Here is a 24,334-nt window from a genome sequence, read left to right as displayed (position 1 = left end):
GTACCCCCGCACCTGTTGGATTGAATGCGACGTCCGCAGGGGCTTTGGTATTTCCCACGACAGGCAAACGTTACAATTTGTAATAACTTCTGTTATCAACGTCTCGATATTCAAAACCTCGTTCTTTTTAGTATGATGACAGGCGGTCCAGGGTTGTTAGACCAGCAGGAAAATCAATTTACAAACAGGGAAGATATTATTCCTCATGGGAATATATCCAGACAGCTGGGGAGCAGTCGCGTAGTCGTGGCCGAGTGGTTAAGGCGATGGACTTGAAATCCATTGGGGTCTCCCCGCGCAGGTTCGAATCCTGCCGACTACGGAGTAGTGTTTTCTTTCCAGGTGTTACACCCGCTGGACCAACTTTGGAAGCTGCAAAGCACACAAAACAGCACGAAATACACCGTTTTCCTGGGTAATATTATCTTTGTCCTTGAAACTGTAAGCAGGTAGTTGTCCTTTAGTATAACAGCGGGGGAAGAAAATTTTTGAAAATGATTGGGGAAAACATTAGGGATTTCTTCTGAAACCACTATACAGATGCCGAAAAGTGCCCAGGCTTTAATCTTTTTTTTTTTAAATTATTTTAATTAAAAAATTTTTTTTTATTTCCAATTCCCTATCCAGCTCGGGTCTGACTTCTGAAACCGAAATCCGAAATCCGAAATTTGGGCACACTCAGTGCATCACTCTTTTACTCGTGAGCACATTTGGTGTTTTGGAATCAGTGTCTCAAACAGGAGATTTCCAATCTTCCCTCCTTCTGGAGCCCAGGATAGAGAATTTTGAAAACTGTTTTCAGTTTTTCAGACATTGGCTTTGTTTTCAGACATCGTTTTTAGACGTTGGCTAAATCTTACTAAGAAAAAAAAAAGAACTGTGGTGATTGATAAAACTGGCAGATACACAATACTGTATATGCAACAGAAATAAGAGTAAATATAACAAAAATTAATCTTTTATTACACTTGCAATTGATCCACTAGAGAAAGCGGATAAGCAAAAAGAAGGACGTAAAAATACTTAGGAATGTAGAAGTTCTTCTTAATCCTTGAAATTAAATTCCCATGCTACCTTTAACTTTTTTTCTTCTTGAGTTTTCTATATTCGTACATGTCCGAAGAGATATTTTAAGCGTTGACACTTTCCTCTATAAGCCTATAGGCAGACAAACGTTCGTCGTCCAGGTTAGGTATTCAGGAAATGCACAGTTTTGATTTTTCTAGGAACATTGGCACTCAAGTCCTCTGTGGGCCCTGGTGAAAATTCTAAGCAAAGACGAGCTCCGTGGGGCTTTCCACCCCCAGCCGAACAAGTCTGTTGCCCCCTTTGATCCAGGGAACGTGGACCTTCTGCACCTGTTCAGGACAGAGGTCCAACCACACGCATGCGACGCACTGCAAAGAGCTTCCCAACACTTGCCAGGGGACATGACTGTCATCGGCCCCATGGTGTAATGGTTAGCACTCTGGACTTTGAATCCAGCGATCCGAGTTCAAATCTCGGTGGGACCTGCGTCAACCTTTTAGTATCTTCTCTTCTCTTAAATCACCCCCGTACCTGGACTTGGCCAGAGACACCTGTGCACTTGGGCACCTCAGCACTCAGCATCCCAGTTAGCAGGGCGACACTGCCCTGCAGAGCTGCGTGGCTTGTGCGCTTTTCTGGAATTCTGTGTCCTCCTCCGCATCGCCCCCCCCGCCCCCAACCCCTTCATTGGGAAACCAGGTTATCCTCTGGATGCCCTAAGTACTCCTGTGTCACACCCCGGACCTCAGTTCCGGGTTTGGGTTCCAGCAGGGTCTTGGTCTTAACATTGTTTACGCGTGTGAACCCCAGTTGTCCTGTTTGTTTTGGAGCATCTGCTGTCTGGGATATAGCAGATTTCCCACTGATATTTAAAAAATATAAATACTGTAGTCCATGACATGCTGACTAGAATGACAAGCCCTGCATTTAATATTCATAGATATTCCCTCAAAATACACGTGTGGTGGCCCCATGGTGTAATGGTTAGCACTCTGGACTTTGAATCCAGCGATCCGAGTTCAAATCTCGGTGGGACCTGCTTTGGTTTTGGTCGCCTGTCCCCACGTTTCAATTTGCCAGTGCATCCTGCTGTGTGTGGGGGCATGAACTTTACACTTGAGCTTCCTTCCCCAGAAGAGCCTCCTGTGATTCCTTACTCTCTTCTCAGACTTACCAGAAGCGAAGTACTTTGTGTCCTCGTGGAAAGCATTCCGGTCTCCCTGGGTTCCTGATGTCAACCTGATCCTCTTTAGTCTTGAGGCCCTAACAGCTCATGTTTCAGACGCCACCCCCCCTCTTTTCTCCCCCACAGTTCACACAAATGTTCTGGAGGCTAATGCTGACCTTGAAAACGTCCAAGCCGTGGAGTGAGACCCCAGCCACCCCTTTCCAATTTCTCTAGACAAGAGGCTCTCTCTTAATGTTCCTTAGATTGAATTTACGCCCGAACATCTTGAAGATCAAATGACCAGACTCAAGAGGATACGCGTCTTCCCTTGAAGGTTTGTTATACAGAGATCCCGCGGTGTGACGGTTAACCCTCTAGGCATTGGATCCTTCCGTTGACTCTCCTGTCCTTAGTTCGAGCACATCTTCCAGTGATCTCAATGACAGTAAGAGAAGAGCCTCTATAAACTCCTCTGGCCTCTAAACAGTGTTCCGGAAAAGGCCCTGCAAAACTTCTTCATGCCTATTAAGCCCCAGTCATGGTCATGTTTTAGAACCTCTGTATTAGTTTCCCCTTGCTGCCATAGCAGATTACCGCGTATCTAGTGGCCGAAAACAACACGAATCACCCTTCTTACAGCTCTGGAGATCAGAAGTCTAAAATCAAGGTGTCAGCAGGTTTTCTGGAGACTTCGGGGGAGAGGCTTGTTTCTTTGCCGTTTTCAGCTTCTAGAGGGCTCTTCCCCGGACCACCTCTTGCTTCTGTGGTCACGTTTCCTATGATTAAGTCTGACCTTGCTTTGGGTGCTCTTGGAAAATCCAGGATAATCTCTTCATTTCAAACTCCTCGATGTAATCGCATCTGGAAAGTCTCTTTTCCCAGGTAAGGTAATGTATTCATGGGTTCTGGGGATTGGGATGTGGGTCTATGTTAGAATGCATGACCCAGACTATCACAGCCTCTATTAACGAATGGCAAGTATCTATTAATGCTCTTTAGATTGATTCTATTGATCAGGACTTTTTTCCAAAGGTAAAATATGCATCCAGCTTCCAGACACGTCTCTTCTTCAATAGACACTCTTCTGTAAGGGCTCCATGCTGTAATGCTTAGCATTTGAACCCAGATCTGGCAATCTTATGGTCCCTTGTGCTCTTACCTTCTCAATGGCATTCCCTCGCTGCCAGGGGATCTCAGGGCCATCAGGCCTTCCTGACTCTGTGGGTTATTTGTTGTATAGATTGCCACAGATTGGCACTTACAACAAGATACACTTCGTCTAACAGTTGCGGTGGGTCTCTAGGGTCCACGTGGCCGGGTCTTCTGCTTCCCGGTCTTTTGTGACCTGCATCCAAAGTATTGGCTGCCCTGGAGTCACCTCAAATCTCAAGTGGGGAAGGATCCCATCGTTTCCAAACTCACACGTGTGTTGCAGGATTTAGTTCCTCAAAGGTTGTGGGACCGAGGGCCTCAGTGGCTGGCTGGCTGGTGGCTGGAGTCCGTCAGTGGTTCCTTGCCTCATGGATCTTACCAACATGACAGCTTGTTTTCTCAAAGCATGCAGGCTGAGACAGCAACAGGGCAAACGTTTGGGTAAGCTGGAAATCACGATCTGGTGTCATCTAATCACGCAAGTGACATCCTGTCACATTTACTGTGTTCTGTATGTTAGGAGCAAGTCGCTAGGTCCAGCCCACACTCAATGGAAGGAATTACACAAAAAATATGTCTACCGCACTGGATTTCAAAGACCCTAGAGATCCCAGAGCAGAGTGAGACCCGTCTGGCTCTGGCCTTCTCCTAGGACTCATACTTCGCAGGTAGCTCGTTTTTTCCTTTTGCTTAGTCACCAAGTGCTCTATTGAGAGGAATTGCTGGGACCTTCCCACTGGGAACATTCCTTCCAGGTCTTAGTGATTATAGTTTTCCTTTATCTGTCTTTCTTTACATCATGTTTTACAATTCCCGTCCTGACACTCCCAAGCCCAGATCAATTCTTTTTCTTTCCCGCAACATTTTAGAATTCGTCACTCACTTAAACTTAAAAACAGTGACAACTTTGTGCCTTTTACCTGTTGTATTATATGCACTGCCAAGGGATCCCTTTTCTCCACAGAGTTACGAACACTTGTTATCTATTGACTTGATGATGATAGCCATTCTAACGGATGTGGGTGCTTGTGGTTTTGACTTGCATTTCCCCGATTATTGGCGATGTTGAACAGGTTGGCCAGTTAGATGCTTTCTTTGGAGAAATGTTCCATAAAAGGGAGGTCTACACAAAACGACGTCCAGAAGCCCAGGGAGCAGGAAGACGGAAGGGAAAGGCCGACAAGTCCAGTTGGAGGAGAAATGGTTTCTCAAGGGGATTTAGGGACAGATGCGTGTCTTGGGTGACCCCACCTCCTGTGAGACCTGCTTTTATAGCCTTGGAGGCTGGGAGCACACAGGGAGGACTTCCTGGAGGAGATGTTGGAGACTCACAGTTGTATCTCCAGAGCTGACTGAGGACATTGTGCCCGAAGGCGTACTTATCAGGGTGGGGTTGGACAGAAAGAATGTGTGTATGTGGGGGGGGGGGGAAGGTGGGAGTGTGTCTGAGGGCCATGCTCAGGAAGGCTTCAGGTCCCAGGGTGGCCGTCATAGCAGATCTGTCCGAGATGGTGCCAGTCTGGTCCATGCAAATGTCTATATGGTTCTCCGGCCATTTTTAAATAGGACTTGACTGTTGTTATGTCCATTTTTAAATAGGACTTGAGTTGTATGAGTTCTTCCTCTATTTTGGGTATTAAATCCTCCTCCGATATATGGTTTGCAAATATTTTCTCCTATTCCATAGTTTGCTCTCTCATTTCCTCGATGTCTTTTGCCCCACAGACGCGTTAGTCCCACTTGTTGACTTTTTTCTTTTGTTGTTTGCGCTGTTGGTGTCTTGTCCAAAAAATCGTTGCTGAAATAAATGTCAAGGAGTTTTCCCCCTTATGTTTCCTTCTAGGAGTTTTATGGTTTCTGGTCTTATATCTATGTCTTTAATCCAATTCCTGTTAATTTTTGTGAGTGCTGTGAGATAGAGACGTCCTCTTTCAGTTGTCTGCATATGCTTATCCAGGCATGGATCTGTCCAGGATTTGGCTTCTATCCCATATGAAGGTTGCGTGGCCTCGAAGACGTTGCTCTACATTCTGTCTGTACCAAGGTTGTTGACGGTTTTTTTGTCTTTGTTTTTAATCATGAAAGACTGTTGTGTTTCGTCAACAATCTGGCAGACAGAGGTGAAACGTGAAGGCATGTTTGTTTTAAGAAGGTCTTTAAAAACACCCCTTTAACTGAGATTCCCCAAGATTCCTGGGGGCGTGTGTTCTTCCTTGGGGCTGCTGCAACAAACCCCCGATCCACCTGCCGGCGTGTTCCCGGGGATCTGTGGCCGGTGGGCATCGAAATAGGCAATAAAAAAAAATGACAGTAAATTTTTAAAAATCAAACGTACTGTACGAAACAAACAAAACCAATAGAACCAGCACAGAACACAGCTCCCTCGGATGGTCCTGCGATCCTTCCATACAGTCCAAAAATCTTTGGCCTGACATTCGGGACAGGTTACAGTTTGACTTTCACGCCTCCCTTCCAGCTCTCGCCCAGTCACCCTCCAGGACTTCCTGGAGAGGTGACTGTTTCTAAGAAGCGCTCATGGTGCCCAGGACGGCCATCCTCCTGGGAATCCTGCCGAGGAATCTCCCGCGCTAATAGACGCAATCCGTGATTCCGATGTACGGGCCCTAAGAGGGACGACGAAATCCAGTTAGATTTTTAGAACCAAAGCAGTCATTAACTCCCTTCCGCCGTCAGAGGCTCCCATGTTTCCTTAGGAAGAGTGTTTCGTTTCTCTTCGGGTCCACATCCTCCTCCCCCGGACGTTAGTCTCTTCTTTATTTTGTTTTTCGCTTTGTCAAGGTAAGAGGGCCCCTTCCAGGAAGCAAAGGGATCCACTTCACGAATAACACAATGGGAATGACAAAAATAGACCTGTGCGCGAGACAGCAACATAATATTTATCCGAGACGCCGCCAGCGGGTGACGAGGTGGCCGAGTGGTTAAGGCGATGGACTGCTAATCCATTGTGCTCTGCACGCGTGGGTTCGAATCCCATCCTCGTCGCGGCTGTTCCCCTGCGGCCAGGGCAGTGAGGTTTTAGCTCTTTGCGAGCGAGAGGGGGTGGCCCGATCTTGTTGGCAGCGCTTGTAGGGAAAGAAACAGAAACGCTAACTTTGGCCATTTGCAACTTACCCATTTAACCGTTTTACAGAGGGGTCGGAGGGTGGAGTTGCTCCCATCGCCTTGATGGGAACGGCCGCCCGAAACTCCGGTCCCGGAGCCTGCGTCTTCCTTCGCGGGTCAGCCACCCGGCCCCTCCGGCCCGCGGTCCCGACGGAGGTCGCAGGCCGGTTCCCTGCGGCCCAGCGCCGCCGTGACCTCACGTCTCCCAGGTGAGGTCCAGCCGCCAGTGCGGGTGCCGGCGCACAGGTGATGCTGGCGCCCCCTTCCGGCAAAAGGTCCTTTTGCAAGCCCCACCTCGCAGGTACCTTTCGCGTAAATCCGCAAAGAAAAGCAATTCTCTATTTTTTTTTTTTTAAGTAGAATCCTAGTCCAAGAGGGGGCTTGAACTCACGACTCCGAGATGGAGAGTCACGTGCTCTACCGTCTGAGCCAGTCAGGCGCCCCGGCGTCATTCTCCATTTTGTGTTTTGGCTGAAAGAGTTTAAATCAAAAGATCTTTTCCAAGCGCCCCAGCCTCTATTCGTTTCTCCCTTCTTTGCTCACCTTCTGCCATTTGCATCTCAATTGTGGCACATAATCCCATAAAATCTCCGCCGTCACCTGTTTTCACTTTACTATGAACTGGGCAGCAAGGGTCGGGTATACCGCGTACAACGACACAATTTGTAGGGACTGTAGAGATGATCTCTTTGAAAACTTCCCCCTGTGTCACCTGTCTCCATTTTACAGATGAGGAAACTAAGGTAGAAACCAAGCCAACTGTTTTAAAAAACTCATATAACAGGCCTTTCCTTATTAAGGTTCGGGCGGACCAAGTTCTTCGGGTGATGAGATCTTTCCAATATGTCCCGATCTTGCAACTGACACTGTGACTTTTGATATCTAGAAAATTCTTAAGTACATTTGTCATGAGCCAGTAGATCTTCGAAAAACCTCACGAGGACTGAGGCCCACGGAGCACAAAATCTGAAGCAATATCTGATTTTGAATTTTATCTAAGAATATCTGGCTTCTATGGTGTATGTAGTTTGAAGATGGTTTACAAACTCCTAAATGAAAGAAAGCATCAGACCATTAAAAATTAGATGAAAAAAATCGCAAAAGAAACCCTGATAAAGTTCCTAAGTAAAAATTAAACACTATCACATGGCCCAAGACAGCCGGTATCTAAACAAAACCATAGCGTGGTAAAATACAGCAAACCGGAACAGTTTGTCACTCTTACGACATGCAGAGAATATGTTCAACTTTTTAATCCATCTTTCCCTAGCCTGGCTAAGCGATGGATGAAGGGAAGGTATCTCATAAAAGTTAACTGGCTTCATCTCAGTGATATTTAATGCTTCAAAATTCAAGATAATTGATCTGCTGCCAAGACCTACGAAGGACACACTGTGGTTGATCAAAGTTGGATTTATTGTCTTGTTACAAGGAGGGGGGCAAAATATGGTGATCCATTAAGTGACTCAGTTACTCGGTGGTTGGGTACCTTAATAGTTTTTGTCTCCAAGGGGAGACGATCAAAGCAAGACGAGAGCTAAAATGGGTTTGAAAAAATGCAGTGGTCCCTCATGTGAGCCGGGAAGGAGGGGAGGTTTGGTAACTTTCGTTATGTGCGCAACGTTATTGCTTTTCATCTGCGTTCAGACATGATTACGGACAGTGTTTTGTTTTCATCTTGCTTCGTCATGGTCACAAGGTGGCCTTGCCTGTGGTTGGTGTCCCTGGAAATTATTTATGTTCAACAGGAATTTCCTAGGGCTTAGCTGGGAATGCCAGGCCAGCTCCTAGCAACACTAAGGCTGAGCTCTGAGCGTCAGACCAGTTCCTGGCTGTCAGTGGCTACTCTTCTCTTTCTCAAAGTGTGTAGAATTCATACACGTGAGAACTCATTTTTAATATGGAATGTTAAGATAAAAGGAAAGGATGAATAATTGCTAAAATTCAAAATCAGCACAGAGCCCAAAGCGGGGCTTGAACTCACAGAGCATGAGATCACGACCCGAGCCAAGGTCAGAAGCTCAACCGACTGAGCCACCCAGGTGCCCCTCATTCCTGTCTTTATCCGAGTCCTTTGCCTCGTAACCAACTCCTCAGTTCCTCTTCAAGAGATGGAGTGTCGTCCCTTGTCTCTGGGCTGGGGCCTGAGGATGACTTGGGTCAATGAGATATTAGACACAAGTCAAGCAGGGCCTTTAAATACGTTTGCCATCTTCGTGAGAGGACGTCCCCTCCAGGGAGCGGCTGTGATTTCACTCATGGTCCCGAAAGGAACACGCTTCAAACTCACCAGAGCCCCTGCAGCAGGGGGCCGAGGAGCCAAGTGGAGGTGTACCCGCAGCTCAAAAATACAGCCTTCGGTTAAGCTTGGCTTAGGTCATTCACCTTCAGACGCTTGAGTAATAAATGCTTACTGGAGTGTCTTCTACGCGTTTGGGTTTTGTGTGTTTGTTACGGGGCAGTAGCTGACTGCGACATGCAGTCTTTGCTGCTTCCCGGTCATGATACAAATCCTGACACTTTCAAAACTATCTTTTCTAATATCTCCTATAATTTACTTATACATTATATAACCCACTTATTCCCCTCTGTGTTTTCTGCGTTGTTCCCTTCCCCTCGCCCTCTCCCCCACGCCAAGTCTCTTAAGGACACGGACTTTTGCATACTTTGTTTACTGTGATCCTAGGAACTTAGATCCTGTATCCTAGAAGCTTAGTGCGCTCCATAAACACATATTACACTTATGAATCTGTTCTGCCCCTGTCCAGCAGGGCCCAATGCCCTGTGTTTGTAATCCACATCCAGGAATCTTTCTTCTTTATTTCTGTTCTTCCAGCCACTTTTCCCATCCATCTCTAGCGAGTGTTATTTGTTTTCTGAATCCCCTTCTCAAAGCGGAAAAGCTTACACATCTACTGGGGGGCCCCATATATTCTTATTCTCTGGATTTGGGGACAAGCCCCTAAGCTCCAATGACCATTTAAAGTTCGGGATGTCTGCAGATGGCCCTGTCGTTTTTGATTTTCTTCTCTTTGACACTTTCTGCTCTGGAAAGGCTGTCTACTCCTTTTGGTATCCTTTGCTGTGAACGCAGGAGAAACGGAAAGAAAAAGAAGAAAGAGGGAAAGAATTTGTATCAGGGACATTTTTGTCTTCTTGGATCACGATTTCTACTTCCATGAATCTCCTGGAGAAGGTGTAGGTGAAAAAAGTCAGTGCAGAGGGTTAAATGCCAATCCGGTCGGGAGGGGGAAGCTTTTGCCTATTCCCAGGAAACCAGAAACATGCGAGCAACTTAAATGTTTCTCAACCATAACTTTATTTGGTTCTTTTGAGATGATATCCTTTCTCTGGCTTAGAAAGGGATACTTAGTGTCAATGGTTCATTTTGTGAGGAAGGAGGCAGTGAGTGGTTTCTTACGACATTAAGCGCTGCAACTTTTTCTCCTCTGAGAGATCTCAACCTCTGGGAACTGGCGCTCCGGCCGCAACTTTGCTTTACAATTTGGACTCGACAGCTGTCTAGAGAAACCCAGAGTCATACCAGAGACCTAAAAGAGAGGCTGGGGAGAGGAAGAGGTAATTATTCCCTTGTTTTAACAGTCAGTGCTCTGACCTAGCAAAGACGTTCATGCACGCCATGTGATTTGAACAGACTTTCACCAGGAAGTCAAGAATTGGAAATCACTCTTTGTTCATCCTAAAGTTTCAGATTCAGTTATTTAGGCACAAAAATGTGGGTTTTTTTCTTTGTGTGTGTGTGTGTGTGTACTTTGCACCACTATCTCCTTCTGTCTTCCTGTTTTCCCGCACACTCTGGAAACAGCTGGGTTCTTTTCTTGACCTTAATTTTTCCGTTCTGTAATTCAGGTTTGCGTATGACCTGTTCTCATCCTTTTGATGGCAACGCAAGGGGGGGCAAAAAGGCAGTTAAGAGGGGGAAAAGGAGGGTAAGAGTGAAAACCAGTGACACAGGCTGCAGCGGCAGCCGGAACCTCCAAGGACGCACAGACTCAGCCCCGAAGAGAAAGAGACCAGAGAAGAGATTCGGGGACAAACGACAGGTTCCCACGGTGCCAGCCCCTGGGCCCCGCGTCAGTCTGAGGCTCAGCGCTTTCGCTTTACAGATCCGACTCCCCTGGAAACACTGGTCCTCCCAAGGGTTTTGAGAATGGCCTGTTGAGGGTAGGAAACGGCTTTGCAAAAACAGGTGACAGGCGGTCCCTCCCACCGCGTGAGATATGGCCACTTTGGGGGGGGGGGAGTAAATGCATTAAAAAAAGCCAGCACTAACCACGAAGGGATTCGAACCCTCAATCTTCTGATCCGAAGTCAGACGCCTTATCCGTTAGGCCACGTGGTCCCCAAGTACACGTGCGTGTCGCAACACTTGGAAAGTATAATGAGCTTTCCGCCGGGTCCTGCGTCTCAAAAGAGCGCGCCCGCCGCCCGCGCTTTCTACACTAGATTCCCCGGGTTATTTGAGGCCCCGGAGTCGGGACTCACCGCGGGTAGGATCGGACAATCACGATGGGTCCAGCGTGGCGAGAAAAGTCACTCCCATTCCCACTCCCGAGCTGCATCCAGGGATAGAAGCGAACTCAGAGCGCCTTCCCTGTTAATACTCCGCCCCGGTCACTCGTCTCAGACCCTCGCTGCCGGGCGCCCGCCGGCCCGGCGATCGTGTCACCGCCCCCACAAGGCAGTCAGCACCCGCACCGCACCGGCGTCCTTGTCGCTGTCTTGCAGGCCCCGGGGCCTAACAAGTCTCCCCTGCCCACACTCTGGTACTCTGCGATCGTTGTCACCTGCCACCAGAGCGCTTGTCACAGCGTGTCTCTATCTGGAGAAGAAGAGCGCGCTTTTTGTTGGCGTCGCTTAGGCCCTTGGAGCGGTCCAGGCTCATTGATATTATTTGAGGTTCCCGTACATGAAGAGAGAAACACTGTCGCGGTGCCACAGACATGGTTAACGAGTTTTACGTTTGGTAGATGACTCAACACCGGAACGTGTTGCAATGAAACCATTCTATGGCCGAGGCGTTTATAGAATTGATGATGCTCTGTAGAGTGCTTGGCCCAATAAAGTGGAAGAGATTTACACTTATATTTTGATATTTTGGATGGCTTCTTTTGAGTTCATCAGTGAATCTGTGGGACCTTGTTTAAGGATACTGTCGACAATCCACAGACGCTGCATTTCCTTAATTTTCTTAAGTCCCAGACCTTGGGAGCACTGGCCCTCTTGGCTCATTTGTGATAGATCTTGGCTTGTGTTGACTAGTGAATCAGCAGCTCCCGGAGCACAGACATGGGATCATTTACGTGGTCCTTCTTTCCCTGTCCATGGAATAACATCAGGCAAATAGGAGGAGCTCAATAAACATGTGCTCCACCTCTCACATACATATTTTTTGGGAATTTTGCCATCGCCTCTAACGTGGGGATTATGGAGCTCAAAGATTCCTTCATCCCCCAAAAATCTGACTACGGATTTGTCCCGGTGGAGACCTGACCCGGTGGAGACATGATCTACGGGAAGATTCCCCAGCGAGGATATCCAGCCCAAAGAATTGTTTTGTTTATTTATTTATTTTGAGAGAGAGCGAGCGAGCAGGGGAAGGGTGGAGAGAACCCCAAGCGGGCTCCACGTTGCCAGTGCAGAGAGAGACGTGGGGCTGGAACTCAGCCGCCGAGCTGAAAAACCAGGGGGCGGTTGCCAAAGAATTTTTGCGGATGACTGGTGTCTCGGTTTCCATGACATTTCCCCTCAGGCATCAACACAGTTTCTGGTGAGACCCGAGGGACCTATATCCCAGATACCTGTGGCGGGAGATGATGGCGAAAACTTTGGACATTTGCTGGTTGTTGACCAGAAATGTGCTGCCGATACGGGCCTGGTTATGCGACGGAGGCCAGTGAAGGCTGAGTTGGGGTTCGGTCCGTCTGTCACGTTCGCCTGCCTGTTTGCAGGGGTGTGCAGATGTTTTGGCCTCCTGGTCTAGCGTGCTTTACGGGTCGTCTTCTCCTCCCTTGGCAACGATCACGTTCGCCAAGTTCCAAGATGGTAGTACGCTTATTCTTGTCTGTGAATGGAGAGGCTGAAGAAATGGTTTTTTAAAACCGCATACGTTATGAAAGACATTGTTGCATAGTTTGCAATGAAACCAAAAACCAACACCCCCCCTCCCCTGCAAAAAAAAACAAAACAAAAACAGTCAAAGATCAGGCCACCAACTTGAAAATTCCAGAGATTTTCTTTCTTTTTAAACAAATTTTTTTATGTTTATTTATTTCAGAGACAGAGAGAGACAGAGCATGAGAGGGGGAGGGGCAGAGAGAGAGGGAGACACAGAATCTGACTCGGGCTCCAGGCTCCGAGCTGTCAGCACAGAGCCCGACACGGGGCTCGAACTCATGAACTGTGAGATCATGACCTGAACCGAAGTCGGTCGCTCAACAGACTGAGCCACCCAGGCGCCCCTCCAGAGATTTTTTTTCCACTGAGAAAATGTGATCCTATTACTCCTTTGATCAAAACTGGTGGTGGTTTCTTACTGCCCATAGACAAATTCGAAACCTGCTTGCACTGCACCTTCCCTTCCTTATGCCTGGCCCTTTCCCTATCGCTTCTGCCACAGCTCAGAATCCCAGTGTAGGCCCGAGCATTTCCAGGGCTCCTTTGACATCTTTGAGCCCAAACGGCCTGTGCATTTGCCTCTTCTCACAAGATATGACCTGGGGCCCGTTCCTCTGTCCAGGTACATCCCGTCAGTCCCTCAGCCTCATGGGTTTCCCTCCCTGTCAGTCCTGGAAGCTGTTAAAATAAGCCAATCGATCTTTTGGAGGGAACCAGGGGTCGCTCTGCCCCCTGGTTACTACGAGGCTTACCTCCCGCAGCCCTTGCTGGCTCACTCGATTGGAGATTGCAGCCGAGGGACCTTGCGCGGCATGCGGTGCCCTCCCCTTCCAGGCTGTGAGTGCGTGTGACCGGAAACGGCTACCAATCTCATCTGTCCAGCGTCGAGCATGGCCTGTCCGGCCGTCTGGTGTACTGTGGGGGGGGGGGGGGCAGACCGCCTCCAGCTACAGGGTGAATGGGAGGTGATCTGAATACAGCCACTTTGCTGAATACAGCAATCTCTCTCCCCTCCATGTTCGATCGCACTGAATGCTTTATAGTTCTTTAGAAACCCTCAACTGTTATGCCTCGATGGGCTTGTTTTTTCCCCCCCCCTATCTGGAAGCCTCTTCCTGGCTGCCTGCCAAGCTCTTATTCAAGTTGGGACTCAAAATCTGCCACCTTTCCCGACTTGGGCCATTGCCAGGGCAAGGGTGATACCGCGAATCTATTTCACTCGGATTCCACAGATCTCTGTAGTTGCGGTGACGTCCCTCTGTCAAACTCTGGAATGTTCACACGGTTACTGGGAAATGATGTTATTCTATGCACCTGAGGCGGTGGGGCACTATGAAGCAAGTTGTCAGCTTATCTGAAGTAAACTTGGAAATTGCTAACACGTAGCTGGTGTGGGGTGGGTATGGCAGGTAGGTGACCGTGTCCCTTCCAGAACTTGGGCTCCAGGACTCAAGTGGACTTTGTTTGGCAACCACAGCTTTCACTGGTGCCTGTAGCTCACAGCTGGAGAGGAGAAGAGTGCGCGCATCATCTCTGAAGACGGAGGCCGAGAAAGACTTCCCTTGTCTTTGCTCGTGCGTATCTTTGTCCCTCTGTGTCTGCACTCTTCCCTTTGCTGTCATAAATCTTAGCTTTGAGTATATGTTGAGTCATGTGAGTCCTTCTGGAAAATCACTCAACTAGTGGGTGATCGTGGGGCTATCAGAAACCGTCATTTTCCCTTCTTCCCGTTGCACTTTGTGCATAACCTTTTAAAAGAAATATCTTATTGTACTATACATACTTGTATACTTGTTTAAAAGCATGTCTAGACTGTAGGTTACTTGAACACTTCATGCTTAGCACAGTATCATGTTGAAACAGGGTGCTGTCGAAAAAAAAAAAACAACCCACCAGACACTGAATAGAAGCAAGGCAAGATTTTATTCATGGCCAGGCCAAACCTGATCTCCTGATCTTAAGGAGAAAAGTGTAGAGAATGGCCCCGAACAAAGGTAGCAGTGAGCTTCTATGGATTTTAGCAAGTCAGAATAGGTCATTATTTAGCTACCCAATTGCCATTTACAGCATTTCATGGTAGCCAATTCTATTGTGACACACAGACCTTAGTTTTGGTGGGAACCTATCAATTTAAAGTTCTTTGTCCTAAGAGGGTTTAAAATGACCAATCGTAGTTAGACACCTAAGATACCGTGGGGCGGTGAGTTGGTGACTTTTTACATGTTGGTGTTGCCTAGGCCAGATCTTGGTAAAAGGGGTGGGGGAGCGTTTTGCAGCCTAAGGTATCTATTTCCCAAGCAGGCAAAGTTACAGAAGCGAGATAGGGTGGTCAATTTCCGTATTAGGGAACTACATAAGCTTTTATCTCAATTATTCGTGAAAGGTGAGTTTAAGCCGAACTGATATACAATAAGCTTTCTGCTATCTTACAAGTTGACCTCTTACATTCCCCACTCCTGTTTGTTAGTTATTCAAACCTTTGAATAACCTTATTTTGGCATTTGGGCTAATGGGACGTATTGGCTACGTGACACCATAAGCTTTATAGATCCTATTTTTCAATTTACGAACTGAAGTAGTAGTCTTATCAAACAGGGTCCTATAGTTATAGCAAGGAATATAGACTCATACCAATTTTGATGAATTCGTCTTTGTCCTTCTCTTTCCTCTAGTCGTGGTCCGATCTGACTCAGGCTCTGCTTGATAATTCCTGAATTATTGACATAAAAACAGCACTGTTCCCCAGGGGCCATACAAAGCCCTCCTTGTTGTAAAAACAACAGGCCTAGGCCCCTCCGATTCTGACGTACCACCTCAGCTAAAGAGTTTACAGATTCAGACAGTGTATCAATATTCCTTTCTAATTCTGATATATCCTGATCAATTTGTTTGCTTAGTAATTTGAAGTTCTGATCCCCTGTGACGAAAGCGGCGGTACTTACGCCAATTGATCCTGTGACCCCCCAGTCCTACAAAGAGGGGCACTAGGATAGGAGAAATGGGTTCCCTCGTAAATCGAGACCGGGGAATGAAATCTAGGTGTTGGTTTGAGATTTCCGCCCATTGTTCATCTCCTAATTTTGGAAGCAAGGGAGGTGGTCTTCCAAACAGGATTTCAAAGGGGGGGGGGATGCCTCTTACGTAAGGTATACAGCGTACTCTGAGGAGGGCAAGAGGAAGGACGCCTACCCAGTTTTCGCCAGTTTCTGGAATTAATTCAGTCAAGGTTTCTTTTAGAGTTCTATGCATTCTTTCTACCTGCCCTGAACTTTGGGGGTGGTAGGCACAATGTAATTTCCAATTTATTTGTAAGCTTTTGGCCAATATTTTAGATATCTGGGCTATGAAAGCCGGGCCATTATCTGACCCCAGACCAGTAGGGATGCCAAATCGGGGAACCAATTCACTGAGTAATTTCTTAGCCACTATCTGAGCTGACTCTGTTCTCGTGGGGAAAGCCTCTACCCATCCAGAGAAGGTGTCCACTAGAACGAGGAATAATGATAGCCATAGGGCCCATGTCTCGTCTCAGTGAAGTCAAGTTCCCATAATTTCTCCAGGCATCTGTCCGCGTAGTCGCCGTCCCGAAAAGTTAAACTTGGGAGATGGGGGAGTCTGAGCACAGGCTTTGCATCGGTCGACTAGGCTTTTTACGATTTTATTAAGGTTTGGAATAACGTAGTCTCTTTGGGCTAGTTCAGACAACTTGGTTGCCCCTAGATGTGTGGGGCTGTGGGCTTGCGGGAGCGAGGTCCGTCCTATAGCTTCTGGTATGAAGATGCGTCCATCCTCGAGGTGATACCAATGCTGGTCATCTCTTTTTGCCCTCGAGGTTTTTATCAGGCGTAGCTCTTCTTTGCTATAAAATGGTTCCGTGGGGAGAAAGCGTGGAGGCAGCAGAGGCAAAATTTTAATCGGGAGAACATGTGGCCTTGGCCGTTGCATCAGCAACGGCGTTTCCTTTTGCTTGGGGCGAGTCTGCCTTTTGGTGGCTCTTGCGATGTATAATGGCCACCTTTTTAGGAAGCCATGAGGCTTCCAGTAGGGCCAGGATTTCTGTATTTTTAATTTCCTTCCCTCCTGAAGTGAACGGTCCTCTTTCCTTATATGGAGCTCCAGGAACATGGGTGGTGGCACAGGCATACCTCCTATCAGTGAAAACGTTCACCGTTTTTCCCTTTGCCCATCCGAGGGCCTGGGCTCGAGCCATCAGCTCTGCTCTTTGGGCAGAAGTGTCAAGGGCTTGGGCCCCGATAACCTGGTCCTGAGTCACTACAGCTGCACCTGCGTGTCTGAGTCCATCTTTGACAAAACGGCTGCCATCAGAGAACAGCTCGAAGTCCACCTTTGGCAGAGGTCGCTCTCTTAAGCCCCCCTCAGTCCCGTCAGAGTACTCCCGGTTTCCAAGCAATCGTGGCGTGGGGCCTCTGAGTCGCCATCCGGCAGCAACGCGGCTGGATTTAAAGCCTCTGTCTTCAGGAAAGTGATGCGTGGAGGGTCTAGTGGCGACACCTGATCCTGGAGGATTCGTGCGTTGATCCATCGGTCTGGTGGGGAGCGCAGCAGGGATGCTACTGCGTGAGGTCCTGTGATCTGAAGGTCTTGCCCAAGCGTTAGTTTGGAAGCTTCTTCAACCAGCATGGCAGTGGCGGTAAACCGCTCTGAGGCAACCGGGCCACCCGGTGGCAACAGAGTCCAGCCGCTTGGACAAGTAGGCGACAGGTCGTTTCCAGGGGCCCAGAGCTTGAGTAAGGACCCCGGATCTCATGCACAAATAGTTGGAAGGGTTTGGTAATAGCAGGTGAAGCCAGGGCTGGGGCTTGGGTGAGGGCGCTCTTGATTTGCTCAAAAGCCCTATCTTGTTCTCTCCGGACCATCTCAGTTCCTTCACCCCCGGTGGCGGAGTACAGGGGTTTTGCCATCTCAGCGAAACCAGGTAACCGGAGGCGGCAGTACCCAGCGGCCCCTAGGAACTCCCCGATCTGCCTTTTAGTTGTGGGTTTGGCAATGTTGAGGATAGCTTGGATTCTTTCCCGCGCCAGCGATCGCTTGCCTTCACGCAGTTGGTAGCCCAAGTATATGACAGAGTCCAAGCGAATTTGCGCCTTCTTTGCGGAAACTTTATATCCCAGGACATCTAATTCCCTCAGCAGGTCCTCCGTAGCCTTTGTGCAGCTAAGGAGTCAGTGGCTAGGAGCAAGTTGTCTACATATTGTAACAGCCTAACATCTGGGTGGCTCTCCCGGTAGGGGGCCAAATCCCTTCGAAGAGCCTCATCAAATAGAGTAGGGGAGTTTCTAAACCCTTGGGGCAGTTGAGTCCAGGTTAACTGTCCGTTGTAGGTTCCATCTGGGTCTGTCCATCAAAGGCAAAAATAGGCTCACTGACCTTCGCAATGGGCAAAGCAAAAGAATGCATCCTTTAAGCCCAGGACGGAGTAAAGGAGGTAATTTGGTGAGAGTTCACTCAGGAGAGTATAGGGGTTGGGGACCGTAGGATGGATTGTCTCCACCCTTTGTTAACTTCTCTGAGGTCTTGTGCCGGCCTATACTCTGAAGTCCCAGGTTTTGGGACAGGAAGCGAGGGAGTATTCCAGGGGGCATGGCGTGGCGTTAGGATCCCAGCTTCTCGCAAGCGGTTGATGTGTTTGGCAATTCCCTCCCTCGCTTGCTGGCTGATGGGATGGATATTGCCTAACCCGGATGGGGGTGGCTGGGGCAGCTAGCTGGATCACCAGCGGCGCTCGTTGAATGGCTAGTCCGGGGGGGTTAGTTTCAGCCCGAGCTGTAGGAATTGTCTCTTTCCATTTTTCTATTAATGGAGAGGCTTTCCGCTCTGGTTTTTCTAGGAGTAGATATTCCTCTGATATAGGGCAAGTAACTAGAATGGCAGGTGGCTATAGGTTCAAGTGTATGGAATTTCCGGTAAAGGAGATTTGGGCCTTAAGCTTGTGCAACAGATCTCTCCCCAGAAGGGAACATGGGCAATCCGGTATGAGCACAAAGGAATGAGTAACAGTCCCTTGAGCTAGGTCAGTGATTCGGGCACGAGTCCGCGGGTAGCCTTGCGTCCGTCCTGTGGCTCCCGGAATGTATACCTTTCCTTTAATCACAGGTCCTAAGGGTTCTTTAAGCCCCAGTGTCAACCAGGAATCTGGCTTCTTTCCCTTCTACGTTGAGGGTGACCACAGACTCCTGGGGACTCTGGGAAAGAGGGGAGCTGTGGTGGCGTCATTGTTCCTGGGCGACCAGGATGGGAGGCTTTTTGTTGGGGCATTTATCTTTCCAATGTCCTTCTTCCTTACAATAAGCACATTGATTTTTTCCCAGCTTTGCTCGGGGTCCTTTCTGGCGGGGTTGAGGCCTTCCCTGTCCTTTGCTGTTGCCTGGGGGTTTTTCCCCAGGCTCCTACTAGGGCTTTCCCTATTTCCTTCCCTTGCATAATGGCAGGGCTGTCCCTGCTCTGAAAAACTGGCTGGGCTATTTCCACCAACTTTGAAATTACCTTTCCTTCGGATCCTTCTAATTTTTGGAGCTTTTTACGGATGTCTGGGGCCGACTGAGAAACGAAAGCCATATTAATGGTTTTACGGTTCTCTGTTGCCTCGGGGTCAATAGGGAATATAAGCGGTAAGCCCGATAAAGCCTTTCTAGGAAGGCTGCAGGCGACTCATTCGGTCCTTGGACCGTGTCCTGAATGTTTGTCAGATCGGTGGGCTTTCGTGCCGCTGCGTGAAGCCCCTGTAACAGAATCTGGCGATGCTGGAGTAGACGCTCCCTACCGTTATCCGTGTTAGGGTCCCACTGGGGCGGCGCGGAAGGGAAAACGTGCTCAATTCTGTGAAGGTCTGTGGTAGGCATTCCATCCGGGCCAAGGACTGCTCTCGTGGCTTCCCGGGGCACTCGGGCCCTTTCCTTGAGGTCAGTAAGACCTGCAAGAGTTGGTGACAATCTTCCCAAGTAGGTCAGTGAGTGGGGAAAATAGAGGGAAATAAGTCAATTAGGCCCTGGGGGTTTTCAGAGAAAGGCGGGTTCTGAGTTTTCCAGTTGTAGAGGTCCGAGGTGGAGTGTAGACAACCATCGGGCGTGTTGGCCGCCTGTCTGGACCGGGAGCCGGAGCCGTTTGCCTGAGAGGAAGGATGGGAACTGGGGCATCGGAGGACTGGTGTTCTCCTCTCTAGAGGGCTCCTGATCTGGTATGTGGGGGACTAGCCAAAGGATCTCCTGCGGCTTTGGGTTCCTGGGGAGCTAGTGGGGTCTGGGGATAAGGAGGTGGTCTCTGAGAATCGGATAACAAGTCCCTCCCTTCGGGTATCTCCTGAAGCACTGGGTAAAGCCTCTTCGAAGGCTGAGTGACGGGAAGCAAGGGTTCGGAGTTTGGAGGAGAACAGGAAGGGGAGTGGGAAAGGGAGATGCCAGATGACAGCTTTTGGCCCTGTTTCTGGCACTTTCTCGGCCAGGAAGGTGGGTCGTTTAGGAGGTCGACCCAAGTCACAGCATATGGCTCCTGGTCGGGATGAACATCATGACAAATCCTGCGGGCGGCATAAGCAAGGTTAAGATTCTAGGAGCCCTCTGGGGGCCAGTCAACCCCAGAGAGCATCGGCCAGTCCAGTGGGCAACATGTCCGCAGCCAGGACGGCTTTAGGTTAGAGCCATAGTTCTTTCCTCTTTTTTTGAAACCAGCGAAGTTATTTAGCATGCATTTAAGGGGAGAGCAAGTCTCGGACGAAGACTGACCCATGACGGAGGTTAAACAGTGGGTCACACCAGAGATAAAGATAGGCTAACAGGAAACGTTTAACAGGGCACACAGAGCACTGAACATAGAACGAATGGTTGGGGTGATCAAGCCCAACCCAGACGGTCCGGAGACCCAGATGGGGCTGGGACGTCTCCAGCAGACACCAGCTAGGGGGAAGTTAAGCTGCGTCCAGCCTTCCCTCAAGGAATCAGATCTGGCCAGTAACAGAAAACAGAGAACAGAAAACAGGAAATAGGCGCCGCCTCGCGTACCTTGCTTAAGCCAGGTCTGAGAACGGAAGGCCGGGGCCGAGGAACGTGTCTCGGGAGCTCTCCCCTAGCTGTTCCACTTCAGCCTCCGAATTTCGGGTGGTCATAGAATCTCGGTGGAACCTCCAAATGAAACAGGGTGCTGTCGGAAAAAAAAAAAATACCACCAGACGCCGAATAGAAGCGAGGCAAGATTTTATTCACGGCCGGGCCAAACCTGATCTCCTGATCTTAAGGAGGAAAGTGTAGAGAATGGCCCCGAACAAAGGTAGCAGTGAGCTTCTATGGATTTTAGCAAGTCAGAATAGGTCATTATTTAGCTACCCAATTGCCATTTACAGCATTTCATGGTAGCCAATTCTATTGTGACACACAGACCTTAGTTTTGGTGGGAACCTATCAATTTAAAGTTCTTTGTCCTAAGAGGGTTTAAAATGACCAATCGTAGTTAGACACCTAAGATACCGTGGGGCGGTGAGTTGGTGACTTTTTACATGTTGGTGTTGCCTAGGCCAGATCTTGGTAAAAGGGGTGGGGGAGCGTTTTGCAGCCTAAGGTATCTATTTAGCAAGCAGGCAAAGTTACAGCGACATAGGGCGGTCAATTTCCGTATTAGGGAACTACAAAAGCTATTTTCTCAATTATTCGTGAAAGGTGAGTTTAAGCCGAACTTATATACAATAAGCTTTCTGATATCTTATAGGTTGACTTCTTACAACGTGAGTATATGAACAGGGATCTTTTCTGAGAGAAATATAAAACATACACTTTAAACATGAGCATAGAGAGCACCTCTCTTGGAGACTGGTAAAGGGAGGCAGGCGGTAGAAACACATTTACCAGCATCAACCACATAAGTGGTTTTCTCGGGTCAGAGTTCAATCGCGGCCACCAAAACTTTGCACTCGGCCTCAAACTGTTACTTATTTATTCCAAAGTTTCCGACTCTGGTAGTTGCAAAGATTTGGCGCTGGGAGGGCCCAGCAGATTGGTCTGTGGCTCTAGCCACGTGGCCACAGCTCACTAACTAGAGCTTTTCTGAATTACGTATAGAAGGAAAGAAAACGCCTTCTCTCGGCTTCCATCCCTGTCCTCACCCTTACACTCAGCTTATTTTAGCGTTTTCCCAGGTTCATAGGGCAATGGGACTGTCACGATCCCTTTGGCAACCACTAGAAATATAGCTTGTGGTGGGGGAACATCTTAATTAATGATAACTGAGTATCCATGACCGACGGTCTTTTTCTCTCTGGAGAATGTAAACAGTTTCACGTTTGTTTTCAGGAAATAATTTTCATTCCAGAATGAAGCAAAACAGGCTCTAATTTCTTCCCCTACTGTGAAACGAGGCTACAGAAACTAAAAAGCTGCAGGAAAAGCAGATAGCAGAGGATGGTTTCGATCCATCGACCTCTGGGTTATGGGCCCAGCACGCTTCCGCTGCGCCACTCTGCTCTCCGGCGAAATGCGACTCCTAATAATGCTCTTAACTGTGTTCAGAGGCGATTACTGACACTGGAAAAACCCACGTTGAGATCGCCGGTTCAACACCTCGGTTACCACAAACTGCCAATTCTCTTCGGAACAATATCGCTACCAGAACCAGAGAGAACAAAGCCAGGGGCAGAGACGGAAGCGTTACCACCCCGTTGAAATTCCGGAGGCAGAGGGGAGAGGCGGCCAGATACTCAGCGAGGCTTACAAGCTTTACTAAACAGGGAAGGAAGGGGAAGGCCGGGAAAGGCACGCGGGCGAGAATTCCGCCTCGGAGTCACTAACCAGGCCCGCGGTCGCCGTTGGGAGGACACCCTCTCGGGCTCGGTGTGGGGGTGACGCCCGGCCGCGGGAGGCCCGGACGGAGGCTCGGGCGGGAAGGGCCGGTCCGCGGGGTCGCCGCAGTCCAACGCAGGCGCCCGGCGATCAGCCAAGGCCCCTCACGCAGCAAAACGTAGAGCAAAACGCTCACTTTTTTAGCCTGACGCACCGAAAAAGTTCCGAGGTCCCACACAGGCCCCCGGACCCTCCAGCCGCCTCCGCGGAGGGCACGCTCCGAGGGTCCGGGCCCCGCCTCCAGTGACGTCACTGGAGTGAGCCGCGGAGGGCGGGGCCGGGCAACGGCCCTTCCCGCGTGCGCGCTTCCAGTCCTCAATTAGGTCCGCATCCTGCACATATAAGGAGGTTGCCTGCGCGACTTTCATGCTTTTTCCGGAAGGTGACTAAGCGGTGCTGATATGTCTGGCCGAGGCAAAGGCGGGAAGGGTCTGGGCAAAGGGGGTGCTAAGCGCCACCGCAAGGTGCTGCGCGACAACATCCAGGGCATCACCAAGCCCGCCATCCGGCGGCTGGCCCGGCGCGGCGGCGTCAAGCGCATCTCCGGCCTCATCTACGAGGAGACGCGCGGGGTGCTCAAGGTGTTCCTGGAGAACGTGATCCGGGACGCCGTCACCTACACGGAGCACGCCAAGCGCAAGACGGTCACGGCCATGGACGTGGTGTACGCGCTCAAGCGCCAGGGCCGCACCCTCTACGGCTTCGGCGGCTGAGCGCCGTGGACCTCCCGCTACCTCCACAAGCACAAAAAGGCCCTTTTCAGGGCCGCCCACGTATTTCACGAAAGATCTGTAGCTTTTGGTTTCTTTCTAGGAGTTTTGTGTTGTATTGTGGGCCCGGCTTCCAAATGTGTATGAGAATTGTTAGTTGTCTGCTCTGTTGTACCCCTTTATCTTAATCCGAGGGCTTTTAACGTTGGGGCTTAGTTAAGCCGTTCTGTGGCTTTGCCGCAGTCGGCCTGTCTAAACCTTGGGCTGCCCATCGTTTTGGGTGACAGACAAGGCCACATGGTATCGTCAGCATTTCCAAGGCGCTTCCTTCGTTCTCGAGCACTTTCGAGTTCGGAGTCAGATGGGTTTGGTTCTGGAATACTAGCAAGGGGATGCCCACGCGGGAGGGAGCGGGAGGGAGCGGGAGGGAGCGGGAGGGAGCGGGAGGGAGCGGGAGGGAGCGGGAGGGCCTTCCCTGCAGGGCTCCCGCGTCCAAGATGGCGGGGTCGGCGGCGGGAGGACGGCTGCGGAACAAAGACGCGTTCCCGCCGCCCGCCTGGCCCCGCCTCCGCCCCGCCCCTGGGCTGGGCTACGCTCTGCCAGGCTCGCTCTGCGGTTCCGAAGGCCCCGGGGTCGTGCGCTGGGCGGCCGGGCGGCCGGGCGGCCGGGCGGCCGGGCGGCTGGGGGGTCAGATCTGGCAGGTGTTGCGTGGCCTAGCGCGCGACATTTTATGACGTATTATGAAGACCTCACGGAGATAAGGATGTTACTTAATGGTCAATATGTAAATGTCACCTAATTTTAAGGAGATGTGGTGGCATTTTAAAAACGTGTACATATAGGCATCAGGATATTTCACCCCAAATTGCTAAGCGTGGGGAGGGAAGTGATGAGCGTGGAACGAGCTGAGGGCAAAATACAGGCTACCCCTCCCCGCCCCCCGGGTGGGATATATGTGACATTCCTAGGACACTCCTGGCTACCCTAGAACAAAGGAAGGGGGTGTAAGCGCTTGCCATAGTGATGTGGGAAGCTAAGGCAAGCCAAAAACTAAATTCCCTTATTGCCTACAGCCATTGGCAGGCCCTTGAAACCGGCAGTGACCTCCCTCTAGGAGCTCAGCTGGCTGGATGATGACACTTTGCTAGGGGCAAAAGAGCACCTTGGCTTAA

General features: G+C 49.6%; 1 protein-coding gene and 6 non-coding genes across 7 annotated transcripts; 5 read left to right on the top strand and 2 right to left on the bottom strand.

Annotated features, from left to right (window-relative positions):
• Window positions 1-240: 240 nt before the first annotated feature.
• Window positions 241-322, top strand: TRNAS-UGA (transfer RNA serine (anticodon UGA)). The gene has a single exon. It is a non-coding gene; the product is annotated as a tRNA-Ser (tRNA).
• A 1,120-nt stretch (window positions 323-1,442) lies between these two features.
• Window positions 1,443-1,514, top strand: TRNAQ-UUG (transfer RNA glutamine (anticodon UUG)). The gene has a single exon. It is a non-coding gene; the product is annotated as a tRNA-Gln (tRNA).
• A 481-nt stretch (window positions 1,515-1,995) lies between these two features.
• TRNAQ-UUG (transfer RNA glutamine (anticodon UUG)) lies at window positions 1,996-2,067 on the top strand. The gene has a single exon. It is a non-coding gene; the product is annotated as a tRNA-Gln (tRNA).
• Window positions 2,068-6,270: 4,203 nt separating this feature from the next.
• TRNAS-GCU (transfer RNA serine (anticodon GCU)) lies at window positions 6,271-6,352 on the top strand. Its single transcript has one exon. It is a non-coding gene; the product is annotated as a tRNA-Ser (tRNA).
• A 4,410-nt stretch (window positions 6,353-10,762) lies between these two features.
• On the bottom strand, window positions 10,763-10,835 carry TRNAR-UCG (transfer RNA arginine (anticodon UCG)). The gene has a single exon. It is a non-coding gene; the product is annotated as a tRNA-Arg (tRNA).
• Window positions 10,836-22,005: 11,170 nt separating this feature from the next.
• On the bottom strand, window positions 22,006-22,077 carry TRNAM-CAU (transfer RNA methionine (anticodon CAU)). The gene has a single exon. It is a non-coding gene; the product is annotated as a tRNA-Met (tRNA).
• A 764-nt stretch (window positions 22,078-22,841) lies between these two features.
• On the top strand, window positions 22,842-23,565 carry LOC124528508 (histone H4). The gene has a single exon (XM_047102144.1). The coding sequence runs from the start codon at window positions 22,854-22,856 to the stop codon at window positions 23,163-23,165; it is 312 nt and encodes a 103-aa protein (XP_046958100.1). The 5' UTR covers window positions 22,842-22,853; the 3' UTR covers window positions 23,166-23,565.
• The last annotated feature ends 769 nt before the right edge of the window (window positions 23,566-24,334 follow it).

This window comes from Lynx rufus, unplaced genomic scaffold (genome assembly GCF_022079265.1).
Source record: "Lynx rufus isolate CCGP_SWC_20201006 ecotype Redwood Valley unplaced genomic scaffold, mLynRuf1.p SCAF_6, whole genome shotgun sequence".
NCBI classification, from domain to species: domain Eukaryota; kingdom Metazoa; phylum Chordata; class Mammalia; order Carnivora; family Felidae; genus Lynx; species Lynx rufus.
The sequence above is the reverse complement of the archived record's forward strand: the minus strand, read 5'-3'. Positions and strand labels throughout refer to the sequence as shown.

What these genes read in the sequence shown, in the direction of transcription:
- LOC124528508 (XM_047102144.1), top strand. Translation starts at nt 22,854, where the DNA reads ATGTCTGGCCGAGGCAAAGGCGGGAAGGGTCTGGGCAAAGGGGGTGCT.